Source organism: Aythya marila, assembly GCF_965140915.1.
Source record: "Aythya marila genome assembly, chromosome: 3".
NCBI lineage: Eukaryota > Metazoa > Chordata > Aves > Anseriformes > Anatidae > Aythya > Aythya marila.
In genome coordinates, this window is record NC_139044.1 from 38,930,426 (window position 1) to 38,952,266 (window position 21,841).

Sequence of the window (21,841 nt, forward strand, 5' to 3'; positions counted from 1 at the left end):
CCATCGCCGCCGGAGCTTCCTCGCCGCTCCGCCTCAGCCCGCGCCGCGTCCCACAGCGTGTCGCTACCGGGAAAGCCGCGGCCGGGGCGCGTTAGGGCGAAACCACGGCCACGGCCACGGCCCCGCCCGCGGCTGCCCCTTCCCCGGCCCCCCCATGGCCACCCCTTTGGCTCTGGGGTCCCGGCACCGAGGCGCGGCCCCCCCCGGCCGAGCCCCCCTCCCGCGGCCCCGGGGGGCTCCCCCCGTTACCCGGCCTTGGGCATCGCTCCCCGCCGGCCGGGCCCGGCTGCCCGTCGCCATGGGGACGGCGCGGGGCGGGCTGGGAGCTGTAGTTCCGCGGGGCGGGGGGGGGAGAAGCCGCGGCCTTCGGCCCCCGCAGCCTCTACCTTCGGCGCGGGGCCGCTCCCAGCTCCACACGGGAGCGCCCCAAAACCGAGCCGTGTGTCCCGCACAACTGCCCGAGCACCTCCTGAGCCTGTCCCAGTGCCCGAGCCCCCTCTGGGTGCAGACCCTTTCCCTAACCCCCAGCCTGACCCTCCCCTGTCCCAGCTCCATGCCCTTCCCTCGGGTCCTGTCGCTGTCCCCAGAGAGCAGAGCTCAGCGCCTGCCCCTCCGCTCCCCTCCTGAGGGAGCTGCAGGCCGCCATGAGGCCTCCCCTCAGCCTGCTCTGCTCGGGGCTGAACAAACCAAGGGACCTCAGCCACTCCTCCTACCTCTTCTCCCCCTTCACCATCTTTGTAGCCCTCCTTTTGACACTCTCTAGCAGCTTTATATCCTTCTTATATTGCCATGCCCCAAACCGCACACAGTACTCGAGGTGAGGCTGCACCAGCGCAGAGTAGAGCGGGACAATCCCTTCCCTCAACCCGCTAGCGGCGTTGTGCCCGATGCACCTCAGGATACAGCTGGCCCTCCTGGCCACCAAAGCACGCTGCTGGCTCATGTTCAGTTTGCTGTCAACCAAAATCCCCCGATCCCTTTCTGTGGGGCTGCTCTCCAGCCTCTCATCCCTCAGTCTGTACTCGTATCCAAGGTTGCCCCATCCCAGGTGCAGAATCTGGCACTTGCTCTTGTTAAATTTCATACAGTTGGTGATCACCCAACCCTCTAATTCGTCAAGATCTCCCTGTAAGGCCTCTGCCCTCAAGGGACTCAACAGCTCCTCCTTAGTGTTGCCTGCAAACTTCTTTAGAATACATCCAAGTCCTGCATCCAGATTGTTGATAAAAAAACATTAAAGAGAACCGGCCCCAAACTGGCCACTGTATTTTAGTTGAATATTTCACCTCAGCCCTAAGGCTGTTAATAAACTCAGGTGCAGTAAAGCTGTGGGATGACCTCACCCCATGAAGGGGATGTAGGAAGTAGGTAAACCTGACAAGTCACGAGTATTGCCAGTCAGGGAGGTGACCAACAACCCAGAAGAGCAATTGGAGCTGCCTTCTGCAGCTGAGTAGCTGCTTTGTGTCCTGAGAGAGCGAGGTAGAAAAAACAATCTCCTGCCTGTTTGATGAAAACCAGGAAATGGGCCTCACTCAGAATTTACTCAGAATTCCTCTCAACTCCATCTGTCCCCAAAGAAGGCTTATGTAGCAAGAGACAGACCCTATGTAACACTTGTTCGTAATAAATATATTTTTTCTAAGTTTAATTTGCATAATTATTCAGTTGCAGCTCCAGAAGTCTTCATTTGGTTATGTTCCCCTGTCTTAATTCACTTCCAGGTTTTTACACGGCTCTTCTAAAGCATTTGACAACCCCCTCTGGAAACCATGCTGATTAAAAAACAGGAAGAAACTCCATTATTTAGTGTTATAAAGTGGCGGGCCATGCTGATGCCTTTCTAAATGCATTGCTTTCATGAATTTCATTTCCACAGGGCATTTCCAGTATCTTGGTATATGAAGCCAACGCTAATCTATAATCACCAGTTAAAAGTGGTAAAAACCCTGGACGAAACTACTGTTTCTCTGCCAAACAAAGCAAAACAAACGTAGGAATGGCTCCTGGCACTAAAAAGCAAAGTATTTTTACCGCTATTTACTCAGTGACAGAGTGGTGGCAAATCTGGAAATGCTGCAGTACAAATCTGGGTTGGGAAACAGTGTAGGGGCATTAATTAATTAATAAGCTGTGCTGAAGACCAGCCCAGAAATGAATTTAGTTTTCAGTATTTTAAGTTTCATCTCAGTCTTCCCTTTGCTGCTCATGACCTAAGAAACAGTAAAAAATAACTTTTTCTTCCCAATTCACTGTTACTTAATTACTAATCACCTTAGTTAAAAATTAACTCAAGCTAATGGATCACACTAAGCTGTATGGACTATTAAAATTTTATGTAAAGGTTTAAGTGGTACATTCCTTTATGCAAGGATGAATTCCTTCCTCCAGGACATTAACTGTGAAACTGTATTAGTCTGAGTAGTAACTCCAACTCTAAATACCTACCAGCCTTTTTTTTTAATAGGGAAACAGAGGCCTTTATTTTAAATATAACAACATTTAATCTAAAATAACAGGACAACACTAATTTTGTAGATTGCATTAAAAACTCAAAGCTTTATCATTTGCTTGCTGTACTATAGAAGTCTTGCTTGTTTTAGAAATGTGCAGTTTGCTTACTAATCCTGCTGCACAAAGATTGACAAGGCAAACTTGTATTTATTCATTTTTATTGTATTCCAAAGCAAGCACAAAATGTTCTGAAGCTTGCTATGGAAAGTGAAGTCTCCTTCCATGAGCTTACCTATTAATCTCATCCTGAGAATATTTTTACAACCTAGGTTTTGCAAGCCTTGAGCATGGGAAGTTCTTCAGCATCAGTCCCAGAGGTTCCTGCTCATTTCACAGCTCCCATTTCATCACTGCTGCTGAAGATCAGAAGGTGAGAAAAGTCTAGTTCCTGCCTGGGCTTTAGTCGTGGATTAGGTGGCATGGTATGAATTGTTTTGATGGATGACTCAAGGCTAAGACTGAGATGTGGATCACTCATGAGGTTCAAGCTGGGTGGGGAAGGCAGAACAGATCAACTACCTGACTCTGAAATTTTCAGTTTTGCTGACTTATTTTGTGTGGTATCTTCTAAGTAGGTTTAGGGCTAGCTTAACACAGAGCAAGTCCGCCAGAGACAGCTCTTCAAGCCACACTGTTGAAGTGTGTTTGTGTAAGAGACTTTCCTTGCTGACTGTTAATTTTAGGGAAAGGTTTGCTTGAAGAGGTTACTACCACACTATGGAAACCATGCTGTTGCTAATCAAAACCCTGGGAAAAACTTGATTGTTTAGTGTTGTATGGCCACGCTGTGATTCTGAGTGTATTTATTTCATGAAAATTACACGGTATTTCTGGTAATGTGACCGTATATGGGATTAATGATGACCCATCATAATTAAACAGTCATATTAAGTCTGAAAGGTGCTGCCAAACAAAGGGAAACTAGAACATGGACTGCTTCTGGCACTATGATTTAGGGATATATTGCATCACCAGGAGCTTAACCCTAAAAAGCAAAGCTTCTGAATTATCTACCTAAAAGCAGGAAGGAAAGTCGTACTACTTATATTGTATGCTGCTTTATAAAAAAGCTGTTTGTAAGGCAGGAATTGTTAATGAAATCTGTTTAAAAGACTCAGGATCTGCACATCAGCTTTGCGTATCATTTTGTCTCCAAACTAACCAACTTAATTCAAAGATTTAAAAAAACTACATGAAGAAACTCACTAGTGACATGCCTTACACTATGTCCTAATGGACAATGAGGAAATAATTGCTAGCTGGAATATTCTAGGTTGATTGCTATCATAATTTTGTGATGACTTTTTGTTTGTAAATTAACTTTCTAAGCATATTTGATAAGCTTTACACTACCACCTGAGTATAACTGCTGCAGTACCATCTGTTTGAATTTGTAAGTACCGTCACCCACCCCCATAATTCTCCAGAAGTTAACTATACTGCTGATCTCAAAGGGATGTTAATTCCTAACCCAATTACACCACACTACCTGCATCGCTTCACCTGGGGATGCTGCACAAAAAGATGCTGCAGTCAGTGCCAGGGTCTCCTGTAGCTTCCTGGGTGCTTGCCCTGATGATGGCAGATCTGCTGTCCCCTGCCTCATTGAAAGAGAAATGGTGTAACTACTCGTGAAGGTTGAAAGTTATCAGGAAGCTCTTTATGCATTTCAAACATGGTATCATCCATATATAGTATGTTTGTAATTTTCAAGACAAAGCACTGAGCCATAAAGTGGAGGTAGCATCTTGCAGACTTAGCTTGTGGCAGGATTTTGAGAGCTTTCGGAAGAAATGTATTTATCAAGTCAGCCAGCCAACTTGTCTTTCCACTTTTTAATACTATGTTCTTTTTGCAAACTGTATCTCCAAACTAACCTATTTCAATTCTTCAGGAAGATACTTCCTACCTTTTACAGAGGGCAAACAGCTGAAAATTACTCCTCTCTCAATCTGTATGTCTGTATATACAAAATGTCATATAATAAAGGAGTTTTTCAACCTTCAGATATTAATATTCACCAATATGAAATTACTGCAGGCTAAAATGATGAAGGTTAGCAGTAAGTGATTAATGATCAATGACCATCAGCATGAGCAGAAGTAAAAAATATAAAATGTGTATAAATCAATGATTCATGTTTAACTACCCCCTCTGCAGTTGGACCTAAATTATTAGAGTATGCTGCTGATCTATTTCAGAGCCTGTAGAAATGGTTTCTTTGCACAGAAACTAAAATGTGAGGTTTGGAATTTAAAAGGAGTGTCATTTCTATGTACTTGACCCTACACAGCACTGAAGCTTGCAGCTGAAAAAGGTAACCAGAAAGTGCTCCCAAATCCAATAGTGCAGATGCAACATTTTACCTTTAGTGTGCAAAAACATTGTAATTAGTTTTATAATGTGAAATGTATAGATACAAATGAAAAACAACAAATACATCTTTTACAAAATATTATTCTGTATCACTGTATATACATTATACACATGGCATTTTGTGTCACTTATGTCTCCGAGCTCAACAATTCAAACAATGGCTTTCTGTGTTATTCCTGTGTTTTAAATTGAGTCATTCTTGCATCTGGATTATATTATTATTTCTGGATTAAAGAAGTATAATAAACCTATACTAAATACAGTGCCTGTTCAATTTAGATTTTTCCAAAAGGCTGGGGTTGAGAGGGATTATTTAGAAATGTATCAGGCCGAGGCTGGAGATTTGCCAAGTAGAATAGCTGTATAAAAATGGCTAAAAGGGTATTGGGAGAATACTTGTTAGATTTGTAATAGTTACACGATGTGTTTATGTTTTTTTTGTTTTGTTTTTAAGAAGAAACAATTCTAAAACAATTTGCTGGTTTTGGTCCCATGGTGCTTGTACTGAAAAATAAAGAGGGGTGACGGAAATGGAAAATATACTATTTGACATTTTTAAAAACAAAAAATCCTTTAAAAAATGAAGGTTATACAATCTGTACTTTTTAAAATGCAACTGAAGAGGTGAAGACAGTTTGGTCCCTGAGAAAATATCTGGAAAATGTCTAAAATGTATACAATTGTTCCCAAGGCCACCCTTCCCCATCACTATCAACAGACATGTTTATTTTTGAGCTATAGGGACAAGCCACCCCAATAAAGCAGAATTCTTAAATCGGCTCATCTTCAACATTCCAGTTTGTGCCAGGCTTTAATTAAAGGATTCCTCCTGCTATATACCATTGAAATGAATGTAAACCCATCCTCCTTTCCTTCATTTACAAACCTGCTTATGCAGTATGTCTTGTACATCAAAAAGTTTTCAATCAGTGTAGAAACCATGTAGCAAAGATGCATTATCAGAATAGGTAACACTTTCATAACAAAGTTGGACATTTAGTTGGTCTGTTGTTTGTGAGCAGTGGCTGACTCCCCAGTTCCTTGAATTTCTGTCCACTTTGAGGTGTCAGTAATGCTGGAGCGGAGAGGTGATGAGCAGCTCCTTTTTGCTGATGAAAGTTGTTAATATAGCTGGCAATCAGTAGAGTGATCTCAAGAATCTGTAACAGGAACATACAAGTCTCTTTGAAAAATACAGTGACGTGTTTTGACTGTTGAAAAAAATAGCTAACTTTCTAGCTAGTGACAATCAGCTGGAAAAGTACTTCTACTTTATCAGACTAATGATGGGGAGAAAGGAAATGCTACCAGAACTTTGTTCTATCACTGCTTTCCAATAATATAATGTTATTCCTATCAGTATGCTGGATACTTTGTCTTCTTCAGTCTTAAAGGACTCAAACAGGTCACTCCTTTCATTCAATTTTGAGAGGTATTTTGAAGTCCAAAAGATGATGCTCTTAGAAAAAACTTTCATGATGTATTCCCTCAGTTTTCCAAGAAAATAACTAGAGCTCAAGGACTCAAGATGCAGAGTAGGTAAAAGGAATGAAGACATCTGGGAACTTACTGTATTTTCTCTTTGCATTCCACCCAGCTTTGCCTGTAAGGGCACAGTCTGAGGGAAACTTGAACAGATGTATTTTACTAAGTCTAACTGTATCGAGAATCATGACTTTACCCAAATTTATATGTAGAATTTCATACTGTTTCATAGATTGTTCTGCACAACAGCAAGAGACTTCACATACTGTTTTTTGTTTGTTTTAATCAATCTTACCAGCGAATGAGAGAATATAGATTTTAAAAGCTTGACAGCTCCTTTACCAAAGGCAAAAATATCCTAGAATTTTTAACAAGTGACAGATCTTTCAGATCTTGTATTCTGCAATTCCACCGTAGAACAGAAACAGTTTCTTCAAAATCTATGGTGCTGATCAATCAGACAGACTACGTACTTACATGAAAAATTTGGAATGTTATATAAAGGGACATGAAAAGAAAACACATCAGTATTGTCACTGTTAGCTCTTACATTAGTAACTGTTTCTCCCTCTAAAGCCATCTGGAAAAAGTCAATAATCTCAGAATGCTAGGAATAAAGCAAGTGTTTCATCTTTCACATCTGTTAAGGATTAACCACTAGAAAAAGTAGAAAAGTAGCAGATGGTGGGGAACTCTTTCAGGTAATATACCAACCTTGGGTTTTGTCATGGCAAAAAGGAGTTTTTCAGTTGCTTTGTCCTTTATCTGAGCATCATTAACAACCAACATAAAATCATCTTGATAGCCTCCAAAAGTCATCAGACTCTTATATGTATATGTAACTGTCAATCGCTTAAAAAAGAAAACCCAAAGCTATAAGCAGGTCAATGCAAGAAAAACAGATTATGACAAATACATCTCTTAAAAATATAACTGCACGTGTATTTTTCAAAATGTTGTTAGCCTCTTAGGAATCTTGAAATTAATTGTAAATTTTGGGATAGATTTATCCAGACCTTCACAATGAGGAACTTCCACTGTATATAATAAGACTCCCCTCAGTTAGACTTCTGTTTCTATTCCAAATTAATTAGATCATTACATTATTATGAGCAGGTTTCAACGTAAGCCTGTAATTCACTTTACTTAACTCCTGACTAACTTTGAGAGAAACTATTCTCAGGAGTTCCACTTGAAATTGAAGTAGTGCCTAAGTAAGTTAAATGGGAATGTGTATGACATCTAAAGTGATTTAACTCCAGGATTTCTTTTTGGGCAGTGATATAGTTTATAGACACATAGTTAAATGTAGATTCATTTTTTTTTCCATGTCTCTGACAGTACATAAATGCTCTTCAAAGCTCCTCTGCTTTGCTCCTTCAACTCTTGCTGTTCAATGTTCAACACCACACTAGTGGCCTTTGAGTCTACGATTAGCAGTTGGTTTATCATTAACATCATATTAATATGCTTAAGATTATTCAAAAATTCATCATGAGACAATACCCGTATGATAACTCACTTTACTTGCTTGATTACTAAGCCTCTTTTTGTCCTTATTTCCAAATAATGTTTTTAATTAGCTGCTCCTTGCAGCACCAGTTCTGATACCCGTGATCCTTTCTGCACAAAAGCAGGATAGTCTCTGGAAACTGAGCATTCCTTAAATGGAAGACAGGGCCTGCCTGCACTGTAAACAGGCAGTGCTCTGCAGAAATCCCACAGCTAGCTCTATGAGCAGGCAGTGTTTATAGAGCTTTCTGCAGTCTGATGCAAGCTCATTTTGCTCATTCTCTGTATACAGCTAATGTATAGCTGCTCTTTGCTCTCCTCATGTTTTTTGTTTTACTGTTCTGTTGTTGTTTTTTTTTTTTTTAACAACAAAGAAATGTAATGAAAAGGCCTATATTAATGCAATTATGAAGTCGAGATTTTAATTTTCTGATATTCAATATTAGCACTTGCTAATAGCAACATGCCATTATCTTTCTTTGCAGGATATAAATTAAAGCAGGGATCTTCTCAGGCATTGCTTTTTTACACTGATTACCATGAGTCGTTCTCTGTGAAAACTTTTATTGCAAATCAAAGAAAAATCAGAGCCTAAAATGACATAATTAAATAATACTCAGTTATATTACCTACTATTAAACAAAAATAATACAATGAAAATAACAATCTTTTTATGTAACTGCACTTTGCAGAGTGTATGTATTATGAATAATAATGGAAAATGAAGTCTTCAAGAAAAGAAAATTAATGTTATTGTAAGAACTGTAACTATGGATCTTCTGACATCTGCATGATTAAAACATTAACATTTCATTAAAAGATATAAAAACTGTATCTGATAAACAAAAATAAATTCAGTGCAAAGAAATTGTTACTTATTTCTATTATTAGTACTCCTATAATGGTAACATGAAAGTGTTTTGAAAGGAACAAGTTTTTGCTTTATGAGGAAAGACTAGATAATGCCATCTTTTGTGTACTGTGCTGGTGAATCTCTCTATATACTCAGTAGTAAAATCTACTTTGACCAAAATAAATAAAGAAAATAAGTCACTTACCATAGTGCTGTAATCAAGGATGCTTATGCCATCTTCATGTACAGCAAACCATATGAAGGACTTCTCAAGTGAGGATGTTGCTAGAGGCTACAAAGAGATATGTTCCTTAATTACTACTTCAAAATGAGACAATATGTAAATAACTATTAAGAGTAAGCTAATACAGAGCTCTTCTCATCCACAGATCTTACTGAGATTTACACTGGGAGGGAACTACAAAGCCACGTAGTAGGCCAGTGGAGGAACTGTGAACGCAACCTAATGCTCCTGAAGCTTCTCCCAGTGCTTAGTCCAATAAAATGTACAGTCTCACTAATAAAATAAATAAAATACAAAAAAAGTTTTTAATTTTGTTCACTAGTCTATGCATGTAAAGAACAGAGTGCTGATAGGTAATTTATATATATATAATATATATATAGGGATTACCTAGTGAGACATAAGGAGTGAAGTGACAATTCTACTTAACACAGTTGTTTGAATTAAGAGAATAAAGATACCAGTGGGTTAAGAGAGAGAGGCCAGCACAGTGCTCCAAATACCCTTAACAACATTTACTGAGCAGAGTTCTGCTTCCATAACCAGTTAACGATGCCTTTCAATATTCTAAGAGTTATGAGGCAAAAAAGCATGAAAGAAAAAGGCTCTGAAGATCTGAATATGTAAGAAAAGATACCACTGAGATTAATAACATAAACCAAGCAGTAAGAGTATTGGGAAGTTATTAATATGGTATACCTATCACTATGATTGTTACATTTCACCAGCGTATAGCTTAAACAAATTAGTAATTTGACAAGTGATTAAATCAGCGTATGTGTATCATACTCATTTTCAACAAAAGAGTTTTCCAAAAACTCTGCAAATCACATTTATATTAAAAAAACCCATACTACTCAAATTCATTAAAGTTTCTTACTTTTGCTGCAAACAATTTAGCACCAAAGAAGGACCATTTTCTGGCTACAGTGAGATAAATGCGCACACAGTCTGCAGCACTGTGCCCCCGGAGAGCCATCCATCTTGTAGACAATCGCTGACAAAGCTGTCTGTTGAAACGAAATATGTAATTTAGTTATTGAAAGGAATTTAAATGCTTACCCATAGCAAGTTTAATGAGCAAAAAAAATCCATTTATTACAACGATAATTTAAGTTAATGCAACAACTATCACTTACACAGTATCAAACAAATCCAAAACACCATTTAGTATTTTTATGCACATGAGAATGACAAAGTTTCTTCTCGTTTCTGCAACATTATGATTAAATATTGATGTAGCAATAACTGCATAAAGGAAGAGAATCAAGTACAGCTTTTAATGTGTCTCTAAGGTAATCAAATTTTATCAGTACTCAACAGCAATGCCAGTTGTCATTCCAAAAATCCATCCAGCTTAGCACCTATCTTTACCTGTGGCTGGTCGCAGATGTGGAAGATAGAGCTTAATGCTACTCTTTCTCAGTGTATTTGGGCACTGCTACCAGAAAGGGTGCTTCTAATGCATGATGCATTCACACTGGCTCTTTTATTTTGTGACTACAAGGTGAGTTGGTTCTATAAAATGATCCCATGGAAAATGAATCCTCCAGAAAAAACTTGGCATACCTTTCTAGCACTCTGAATTCTACGAATATCTCACCCTGCAGCTACGAGATCCAGCCCTGGAAAAGGGAGGGGGAATGTATTGTAAAAGTGAGATCCTTCACTTGCAGCTTACGCTTACTGGAAGTTTATGAAGTCAAAACGCACCCTTAGCAAAGAACACAGGAAATAGGACAGGTATAGAGGGGTCCTTTCCCTGCTACAGTCTTTCAACTTGTGGCAATTCATAGTTTAGGAACTAACTGAACAGTTTAACAGGCTTAGCCTCCACAAGTTAGTCTGAGCTAGTGCTTCTTACACTTTGTTCTCTAAAATTAATTGCATAACTTTTTATTTGTTGAGCATATACTTTTGAAAGTCCTTGTTATGTTCTGAGTATGTAATAGTGTTGCTTTGTGTGTATGATTAACAGCTTTAAACTCTCAACCATGTCAGAATAACAAGGAAAACATTTCTGTAATGTGTTTTGGACTTCAAAATTGCTATGACATTGACTTTAGGTAATTTATTAAGCTGTTATGCTATTCTTTATATGAATAGTTGCTGAGTAAAGTAACTTGCAAATGATTAATTTTATATTAGGTGATATATTAATAGTGAGTCCACCAAGTTACCGTATTGCCAATTTGACTGGCTGCAAAACATTGCACATTTGAATAGCAAACACTTAGATCAGACCCTTATGCCCTTTACTTTCAACAGTTCTTTTCTATGCATTTTCCTAGTTCCGCTCTACACGCGGACCTAAATACACTTGCTGAGTAAGAAAAATAAGAATTTCAAAATCTCTGGGGTTTGCAAAACTATGTAGTAATTTGTCTGTTCTAAAGCTTTTACTAGAATGCATGCTTAATGATGATACTCCATTTAGATCAGAAATGTAGAGAGGAAGTGCCTTCTTTAATTCTGCAAGAAAATAAGTTTCACTCACAGGTGTAGGTAAATCTGGCAGAACAGTCAGTTGTACCTTAGGAGAATTAAAAAAATCCTCATTTCACTGCTAAGTTTTCAGAGAAAGTAAGCAGCAAAATATGTCTCACCTTAATTGTTCTTCTGAACAACCATGCCTGTATCTCTTGGGGTAGAATCTCTCCAAAACTTGTTTTAATGTTTGATTGGACTTGGACTGGGAAGTGACTTGCCCTGCTGGTGTTGAGAAAGGCCTTTCAAAATCTCCGATTTCTACCTAAGGGTAAGACCACAAAGAAGAAAACTATTTGTTACTGCAGGGTAATTTTCTTGCTGGGTATTTATTTCTTCTGTCTTACCATGGAAAATTAGAAACAGTTTGTCAGTAATGTGTATTTTTCACTGATACAGAAGCCATTCAAGTAATTTTATTTGATATTTACCATGCAAGAAAAAACAAATATCAAATATAAATTGTACAAATACAGGGTATAATACTATCTAGTTCTGCTCTGAGATTGCTACATCTTCAGCTACACAACCAGTTTAGATTTGAGTAACACCATCAAGTAACTTTCTCAGTAACCTTCTTTTGCTTGAGTCTATTTTTTTTTTAAATAAAACATATTTTATCAAGACCATCTCTAGTAAAGGAGCTTTAGTGTTTCATTAAACAGCTGTTACTTTGGTATATTAACTTGCAAAAATAATTTAAACAATAGCAAATGAAGAAATGATATGTGATTAGATGATACTTTATCAAATGGGGCCTAACTGTGTAGGATGGTAGAGAAAGCTTTACCCATACTGGTGCCAACAGTAGCGCTCACTGTAGAGCATTTCCACTGAAGTACAGAAGTTAGCTTTAAACAAAGATTTCAGCCCAGTCTATTTCTTGCACTATCACATAGAAAAGGTGAAGGCCATTTGACTGCCAAGCAACCCTGGACCACCTCCTTAATTTAAGGTTTCCATCTGTAAAACTGCTGTGTGAGCCATTAATGCACCAGGATTACCTGAGCCAGAAGAGCAGTCAGTTCCATCGCTAGTTCTTTGTTTACGGGGAAAAGTCCATTGACTATTTGATCGTTCGTCTGATAGACTAGCAGCAGCTTCTCTCTGTCCGTCTCCCCATGGACTTGAACTGAAAAATAAAGCCTGAAGAGAAGACAGAAAGCTATCAAATATAGAAGATGGGGACATACGTTAGCCCTGAGGACTGGTAGTATCTGAATATGACATGTTTACATCAGTGTCAAAACACATTAGCAGAACACCACTTCTACTTAAACCAGTGGGCAAATACTTAATTTTAGCCTTCTGAACTCAGTGTTGCCCTTACTTTTTTATAGCACCCTCCTCACCGCTTTCTGAGGTAAAACCCACCACACCATATATACTTTTTAAATTGCTCTGGTTACATCCATTTACTATTTTTATTGCAAGTTTTGAGCCAGCCAGTATTTTTCATAAGAAGAAACTGCAGAAATTAAAATCAAAAAAAATATAAATCCTGACACAAGACAGAGATGTTATAACTGCTATACAAACCTATTTTTGTAAGTAAGGCGGACAGTCCTTGTACCTTCACATTTCCCAGGATGTTGTTCTTTGGAGGCCTGCTCCCATTTTGAAATAATGTCACAGATCTAGAAACAAATCAGTAATAAAGTAACTTTTGCTTGTATTCATCTTTCAAAAAATGTGAATAAAAACTGCCTACTTATTTTAATATCATTTACCTATTACATATTGGAAACTTACATAGCTTGAATCTTTAAACTAAATAGAAGATAGCTTTACTAGCTGTTCTTAGTTGGAACATTTAATAATTAGCTTTTCTGTTGTTGGTTTATCCTGGAACACACACCCTAACTTTGGAAATAAGCCATGATATGTTTATGTGGAAAGGACAGGTACTTGATTTAGCAGCAGCCAATGAGTATGTAATTATACAAAGTGAGTTGTTATATAATTAATCAAATGCCTTTGATCTCTGCCTTCTCCTTCTGCTGTATGCTGGAGATTTTCAGGCCCCTTTTACTAACTGTTTGTTTTGATGTTTGTATGAAGTTTGTTAACAAAGTGCACTGAGGGTGGTTTCTGACAAGTGGTGTGTGTGGGCAGCCTGGGAGGAGGCAGAACAGAGGTCCAGTGAGTCCTGCTGGACTTCAGGGCACCATTCTTTCACAGAAGAACCTTTCTGAAAGAAGTAATGTGAACAGCTTCTAAGGCTGCATTTACCAAGGAAATAAGTATTTTTGGAAACATGTTTTGCTTTCCATATTATTCTGGTGGGGAAGCAGAGCTAATCAGATGACTCTGCTTGTTTGTCATGAAGAGCTGACCGTACCTTCCTTTGTAACTCAAAGTGCAGCTGTGAGCATTGGCCAAAGAGTGCAAAAGACTACTTGATAGAAGCACAAAAAAAAAAAAAAAAAAAAGATTCATTATTTGGTAAAAGGCTTGAAGAATATTCAACTAAAACATAGATTATACTGCATTTTGCCAATCTTGGCCACAAAAAAATTATTATTAGTAATAGATGGACTTAAGATCTAGAACAATGATATGCCAAAAACTGGGAATTTCCTGAACCTTATTTATTCTGTATTTAGATAAGGAATCCTTTCTTTATTTTCATTCCCAAAGATCCCCATGCCAGTATCAATGACTTTTTGGACCTCAAATGGTCATCTTTTGGGGCTATACCAGAAATACTAACTGAAATCTCTAAGTGACCATTGGATTTCCAATTTCTTTTTGGTTTTACAGGACTGTGATTAGTAACAGCTTTCTTTCTTTTTTTTTTTTAGTCTAGCTGTTACTTCTGTGATTAATATCAGTCTCCCAGACAATGCTTTTAAATATAGTTCACTGAATGAATTTCAGTAATTGAAAAAGTGTTTTTTTTCATCTTTCTCATTATGAGGGAAAAAAAGACAGTTTTCTGACTGAAAATATTTTCCTTTACATTGTCTGAAGAGAGCTCTGTAAAATGAAGATATTTTGCTCTTTTATATGCACAGCTCATTAAAGACTTTTATTTACCTTGATGTTCCCTTGAAGACAGTGCTCTATATCCTTGCCAGAGGGATCATCAGAAAACAGTGCAAATCCTGACTGAGCTGGTTTCCTCATTCCTGTATCCTGGTTCAGGGTGTTCAGAAATTCTTCCACTGTGGTAGAAGCATCAAACCCAACAACCTAAAAAAGCACCCAAAATATTTTTTGCTATCAAGCACTTGGAAAAAAAATGAATTAAAGCTAAAATTTTGAAGGATAGTACCTCTAGAACTCTAGAACAACAATGGCAGCTTAAGATCCATTCCATCCTCTGTGGATAACTTATCATCAGTGGAATTTACAAATTGGTTATTTACTGATCCCACGGAAGTAATTTATTTATTCAATTACAAATTTCATAGCCCTCAGAAGATGAATTTTGAGCAATATATAAATAAATGAGCAGTGATTCCTTTTCTTCTTCAAACTTTATTTTTGAAACTTTTTAGGGTGACTTAAATACATGCTGATTTTTCTCTTTTACTTGGCATGCAGTAAGCAATTAAGAAACTTAGAGGGGAAAAAAAAAAAGATTTCTCCTGTTATCTGAAATAAAAAGATTATTCAATATAGTTTTGACTTCATATATAAAATCACTTTATCTCTTGTAATATTGTGAATTGTTAAAAAACTCTTTTTGCAAGCTCTCACCACTAGAAACAGAAACCAGGATTTGCACCCCTATGCACAGAAGCCCATGGAAAGCTTTCTACAGGCTTTGACCGATGAGGTCTGAAAGGTTAAGAATGAAGCTGTGTTTGTTCTGTAACAAATACGGTTATCCTTCATGGCTGATAATGGAAGTCATAGCTGCGTTTCAATGCCTTCAGTGAGATATTTAACTTTAAAGTTATCTTAAGAAAGGAAATGGAATTTAATACCTTTCTTTTTCCTTCAGTCTAATTCATTCATCTGGTGGCCAGGTTAAATAAGAAACTTCATTCATATTTCTCACTCATAAGTGTTTTTTCCCAAACATTTACTCTTCATTGATTAAATCAAACTCAAATACGTTGTGCCCACCATTGCTAGCATTGGCACAGGATGAAAGTCAAACAATATTTACCTTAACACGTAAAATTCTGTTTCTGATATACTTCACATATACGTTGAGAGCATAGGTTAGGGAGCCCTTAGATTTCACGGTCTATTTAACATTACCTGATAAATGCCATTCATGAAATGAACTGGAATACTAAAGGGCAGTGAATGGTGGTAGGGGTTTCTTAGAAGAGTTGAAAGAATTTCCATTCTGGAAGGTCTGGCTTCTCGGTCTCCATTCTGCTGCGTACGCTCTACGCATCGCTGACAATATATTGCATATTTCCCAAATTCAGTTCTGTGACAAAAAAAGAAATAAGGCAATTCTTGGGACTGATTGAAAGGATAGGAAACTGTGAGTAAAACTCTCTGGAGATACCAAATGTGAAGAGCATTCAGATTTCACAGCCAGATTTCCAACATTTTTACATGAGGCATTATAAGGAGTGTAAGTCCACTGAGACAAACAGAATTGTGCCAAAGATGAACATGGCTCAGAGTGTTTTGTGCAACTGCTATACTTTGGTCTTCATGCTTTTGCAATATACAGTCAGAATTCCATTGCAGACTATTTATCAAAACAAAGGATAACTTTGCCAAGCGATGCACAGAAGCAGCATGTATGACCTTTTCATGGCACTGAAACACAATGCTATTCAAATGCATTTTAAAATGTATGTCCAAAAAAAAAGAAATATTAAATGAAAGATTGGAAATAAGGTACTTTAAGAAACACTAGTCAAGTAGCTGGCTAACAATATTCAGGCACACCTGGAATCTGCATTCTTCTTTAAATGAAGTTTAAGAAGCCAAAGGAATGGGTGCTGGGGCAGAAAGAGTCCAACGCAGAGAGCCAAGAGCTGCAAGCCCTGGACAAAAGGAAGACATTCACTGTTTTAAACATCTTACAAAGTAAAATTTCCTGCTGTGGCTGCTGGCCAGCAGTGAAGCTTACTGAGCCAAGTTGAGTAACAGATGATTGTAAACAGGAAGAAAAAACAAAACACAGAGAAAAAGCTGAGTAAATGAACATGTCACCTCTTGAAGGCCAAAATGCTCTCTATTTACTTGTGTACAGCATGTTTCTTTTAGGGCCAGAAATGTGTAAGTAGATCAGTCTGCACAAAAAGCAGTCAAAATACAGGAAAAATATACTACAGCTGCAACCCAAGCACTAGGATGTAAGGAGCAGCCTGTGCAATTTTCATTCAGCTCCCCTGTTCATATACATAATGAAGTAACCCATAAGACATTTTCCTCCTACAAAGTAGTCAGGAACTACTGAAAATACAATTATTCATTATTTTGGTGTATTTTCATTGTTCAATATGTATCCATAGCCTTCACTTAATGCGCACTGCTCTCATGTACTCTCGATTCAGGCTTATTTTTCTTTCTTTTCTCACAACTGTAGCAATGCTTCATACTGAAATTCAGAAAACGAGGTTTCTCTATCTTGGTTTATCTGGCTTGCCTGGTAGTAAATCAAAATTTGACAGCACAGCCTTTTCATCAAAGAGCAGTACTTTGATGGAGGATAGCATCAGCTCTATTTCAGGAAGAAACTGTATCAGAAGTAAGTGTGGGAAACTACAGCATGACTGAGTTAATAATTTAAGACTTAAAAAAAAGCGTGAGGCTACAAATGTTTTACAGAACGGGTTAACCCTTAAATATCATGTCAGTGGATTATAATGGCTACAGTTTATTTATCTGTATTGGAGGGAAGGCCTCAGCAGTGGTTGCAAGTACCAAACATGGATTATGGTTAGTTTAAATTCCATAAGATGTATGTAACTTCAGTGTTTGCTAATTGACCTGGATATGCTACGTCTTTTATAAAAGCTTAGTAGACATTTTAGCAGTGCCTACATGCTGTCTATTCTCCAAATAAGGGCCATTTCTAGGTAACAGGCAGGCCTGCTGGTCGTGTTCTACTTTCTACAGGAAATCCGAAGAAAACTGTGTCCATTACAAAAGCCTTAAAGTGGTAATTTCCTTTCTTATTTTCTGATTGATCTCCTAGTTCTGTAGGTATGACTATATCACATGCACTATTATTCCAGTTCTGTTAGTTCCACATGGGTTGCAAGTATTGCCTTTCCTTTTAATTTCAATTCATTGATTTGTTACATATTTAGATACCACTGAAATGCTGGCAGTGGACAAAGGTGAAGAATTTTAAGTATATATTCATAATCTAGCATGCAGGATGCATGCAGAATAGCACAAGAAAGTAAAAGGTGACATCTATCAGAAAAGCCAAGCATATGTGAAATTCCACAGCATGATGCTACAGGTTTTCTTCACACTTATGCTACAGAGACATCTGTCATATGGTTTTGCCCACCAAAGTGCAGCACCTATCTTAGGTAAGATGCAGTAAAGGAGAATTAGGCTCCATATATCATGCCCTTTACTTGACGATATGCCACTGTATGTCAAGCCTTTAAAAAGAGCACAGGCACAGATACACTGTGTCATCTGATGTGAGTACTTTGATGGAGGATAACATCAGCTTTGTTTCAGGAAGACCCAGCAGTAATAAGATGTTATTTCAGAATTTTTTCTGCTTTTAAGTAAGCAGAAGCTATGGATGCACAGAGACTCTTGGCCATTCTAAACAGTCTGTGTAGTTACTTCATGGCTGTTGAGATAAGTACCATTAAAACAAATACTGGTTTACCTGTATTGGTCCTGTCTGGTTTTGTGGATGTCGACGTCTAGTCTGTTTAATGAGCTGACAACAGATCTCATTTTGAAGTTCAGGATGCGTGAGGCAGATCTGCAAAGCACTCTGGGCCAAAGATACATGGTAGTCAATGGCAGGAGAGTCAACTGCAGCATTTATAAACAACTGGCAGGTCTAGAAATAAAATAATAAGCGAGTTTACATACAAAAAGCTCCAACAAATCTTTTAGATGTTCTGCATATCAAAAATGTGCTTCAATTTAAGTCACAATCGGTCCGTTTACCTGTGAAAGGGAGGTAAAAAGGAACTGGAATGGATGAAAAGCTATAGAGAGACTTAAGACAAATATACCTCTCAAAAAAAAGCTTTTCAACTCTGTGTCTAATGGAGGGAACACTTGCAGGAATTGCCACAGTTGTGACATTAGGAAAGTTTATAGACACGTTGAATGTGCACAGCTCACCTCTGTGCAGGTCTTTAAGATACAAGGTGGACAACTCACAATGGCAGCCAGTGCAAAACACTTATGCTAGGAGTGAGCACAATGCAGTGGGACATGCACAGGTTAGAAAACAAGGGCTCAGAGCCACTTGTTTTACTTCTTGACTTTCACTGATGTACAGGTGAGTACATACAAACTTTCCTACTACTGCTGCTGTCTTAGGGAAGCCAGGTGTCAGTCATTTGTTATGCTGTATTAGCGAAAAGCTTCCTCATCACTCACTCTCTTTAGTCTACATGATAGCTCTCTTGGTCACAATAACTAAATTAATGTATAAAAACACTTCCTTAAAGATGAATACAGGCAAAATAGAAGATAGGAATGGAAGCCTAATCTTTCTTGTTTATCTGAAAATGTGTAAGTGTTCAAGGCCAGGCTGGATGGGGCACATGGGTGGCATCCCTGCCCATGGCAGGGGGGTTGAAACTAGGTGATCTTTAAGGTCCATTTCATCACAAGCCATTTTGTGATCCTATGTGTGGATGCACAGAACTAATCTTCATCACCAATACAATATCTGAAACTGAACTTTCTGTTTCTAAATGAGTTTCCTAACTCACTTTTAAACTGATTTATACAACATTATACAATATGACATAGAAGTCATACAAGTAATCTCTTATTTATTTTAGCTAAGTGTCTGTGGTTTGACATAGGTCTGATATGTATTTCAGAAAGTGATTGCCAAATAGATATCAATTAATTCCCTCTTACATTTCCATGCTGCAGTACTGCTGAAAATAAGGTGGATCTACTTCTTTAAAGTGTGGCTGTAACTGAACATACGGTACTTGACTTGAATTCCTTTCCAGATCCTAACCCTTACATCCAGATTTTCAAGACTGTTAATGATGTATGGAATTTGGTCTTTGGACTTATGCAATCTCTGTGGAGGATGCTCATTTATCCAAACACCATGCTTACCAAATTGTAATTTCTTTCACTGTGTACAGAACAGCAAGAACCTGTTTTGTCTCTGTAACAGACTTTATTTATATCCTGGTGATTAGTTAACACTCAAGAGCAGTTCACCTGGGTGAGGGTAGGAGAGAGGAGAAAGAAGGTTAATGGAATTCCAGCACTTTCTGTCTCATAGGCATCAGCCACAGCCACAGCCACAGGCCCTTCAGTGCAAAAGATACAACGTCTTACCAGCACAGAAAAATTTTCAAGAAAGAAGCTGAAGCTAGACAGTTGATAAAAAGGCATTTACTGTGGTTTTACCTTAAATAATTTAATTGCTTCAGTTTGCAAAGCTTCTGATGGCAATGTTGTAAGAGGAGAAGCAATTCCTTCTTTGCTGTGGCAAAGGGTGGGATGTCTCCAAACCTGAGAAGCTGAACAGATAAAATATGTGCTTTCTGCAATTAATTCAGTACAGCAAGTTCAATTTTTTACTCATCATTTAATGAGAAATAAAATGTCAAACAATCAACTTAAATTCTATTTGCTTTTTTTAAAAAAATGCTTTCTTATCTTAAAAGACTGCAAGCATCAGATTTATAATTTAAAAGGCATTGTCTTCAACACAAGAACCCCTTAACACCTCATTAAATAGTGACTCAACACGAAGATATGTCCTGAATCTGTAATAGCTGAATGTCTCCTAAAACCTTATTAAGTAGACTAAGAAAGAAAGCAAATACCAATCTAACTGTATATTCTATCAAGTGTTTATTCTTTTCACAAATGATCTTTGTTTTCTTGTCAGTACAGTATCTTTTTGCAGATTACTTTTTTGTTCTTCTAGATTCTGATACTTAATATTCTAAACTCCTCCATGTGTTAAGAGCTGAATCTACTAAAATACTTATCAGTTTTTGAGACTATGGATTCTTCCTTTCTATGTTTTTCACATCTGTAGACTGAACTATTTCATGATGTTCTGACATAGGTGCTTGAAATGAGACAGGCAGGCCATTTCAACAGAATTACTAGATTGAGTCTGTAAGAGCACATTTAAAGTACATAAATTTAGAATAAATTCAGTTTGTTTGATTCATCATTATTTATAATCCAAGAGAAGGATACTCTATCATGTATTTTGTAAGTATCTTCTGGATTCTTTGGGATCTAGTACAGTATTTTCCTCAATTATGGCATTCATTGAATCACTTGTCTACCTGGGTACCTCTTTTCACAACACCTGTAAGAACGTAACTATCTTTGATTAATTTCAATTAGTTGTACTAGTGGCCCAATGTTCAAAAATTACTGTGGGTGCCAGAGGCAGATGTGAAAAATGCAATCAAATGAACTTTGTTGTCTTAAGAAACCAGAGCAAAAATTATAATGTTTCTGGGTGTACTCTTTTGTTTGTTTTTGTTTTTAAGGAAAGTTCCCTCATTCCGAACTGCTGCATCCCTCTGTACTGCACATATGCCTTAGACTAGCTGGACTGAGTATATCAGTATCAAGAAGATAAATTATTGAATTACAGTAATCCTTCCTCTCCCCACAATCTCTAACTTCTTTGTGCTTATCTATGCAGCGGGGCCAAGAAAGAGCCTCAGCGAGATGAAGCTTTTAAGATACTACATCAGTTTCTTTCTGCTGAAATTCACAGCTCCACCTCATGCTGGTAGTGGGACCTGGCTTCTAAGTTCTCGTAGCTGTATCTCAAATCATGATAATGAGTCTGTAGGATTGCTGGCTTTTGCTACAAACTGTGAGACTATGCAAAATCATAAAACTTCTCAGGACCAGATTCTTTATGAGGTTTTATGTGAGAATAATTATATGAGTAGGAGTTTGCAAGATGAATCCTAAATTTGCTGGCACAGAATGTCAGTGAGTTTGTCTGTGACTTCTGCTTGAATATTTTGAATTTGAAAAACAGCTTCTTGCAGATCCAGCAAGCACAAGAAAACAGTATGTGGTGTTCTTCTTTTACAGCTACTACTTCATCTATTCACAGCAGCACAGGATAGCCACTGTTTTGGGAATTAGTGTGACATCAAGGTGAACTGTCCCCAGAGATGAATTAAGAAGGTGCTGGAATCTTGCTTCTAGAGGCAGATTGAGGGGTATTTCCCTCTGAATAGACTTTGGCATTCAGAACTGGAACAGTTGCTCTAGCT

The 21,841-nt window shown here is 38.0% G+C and overlaps 1 protein-coding gene across 3 annotated transcripts in view; it reads right to left on the reverse strand.

The window, feature by feature from the left end:
• The window catches only part of PLEKHH2 (pleckstrin homology, MyTH4 and FERM domain containing H2), a 62,031-nt gene that overhangs the window by 1,762 nt on the left and 38,428 nt on the right, over positions 1 to 21,841 (reverse strand). For 2 of the 3 annotated variants that reach the window (XM_082755828.1, XM_082755826.1), the window contains exons 19-30: positions 19,986 to 20,098; positions 18,253 to 18,432; positions 16,338 to 16,435; positions 15,687 to 15,864; positions 14,511 to 14,666; positions 13,011 to 13,108; positions 12,476 to 12,617; positions 11,591 to 11,736; positions 9,865 to 9,994; positions 8,946 to 9,032; positions 7,090 to 7,227; positions 4,004 to 6,050 (exon numbers count right to left, since the gene is read on the reverse strand). In XM_082755828.1, coding sequence (XP_082611954.1) covers positions 5,868 to 6,050; positions 7,090 to 7,227; positions 8,946 to 9,032; positions 9,865 to 9,994; positions 11,591 to 11,736; positions 12,476 to 12,617; positions 13,011 to 13,108; positions 14,511 to 14,666; positions 15,687 to 15,864; positions 16,338 to 16,435; positions 18,253 to 18,432; positions 19,986 to 20,098 — 1,649 coding nt within the window. In that variant the 3' untranslated portion in view covers positions 4,004 to 5,867. The remainder of the gene's footprint in view (positions 1 to 4,003; positions 6,051 to 7,089; positions 7,228 to 8,945; positions 9,033 to 9,864; positions 9,995 to 11,590; positions 11,737 to 12,475; positions 12,618 to 13,010; positions 13,109 to 14,510; positions 14,667 to 15,686; positions 15,865 to 16,337; positions 16,436 to 18,252; positions 18,433 to 19,985; positions 20,099 to 21,841) is intronic. The other variant, XM_082755827.1, reaches the window with a different exon arrangement.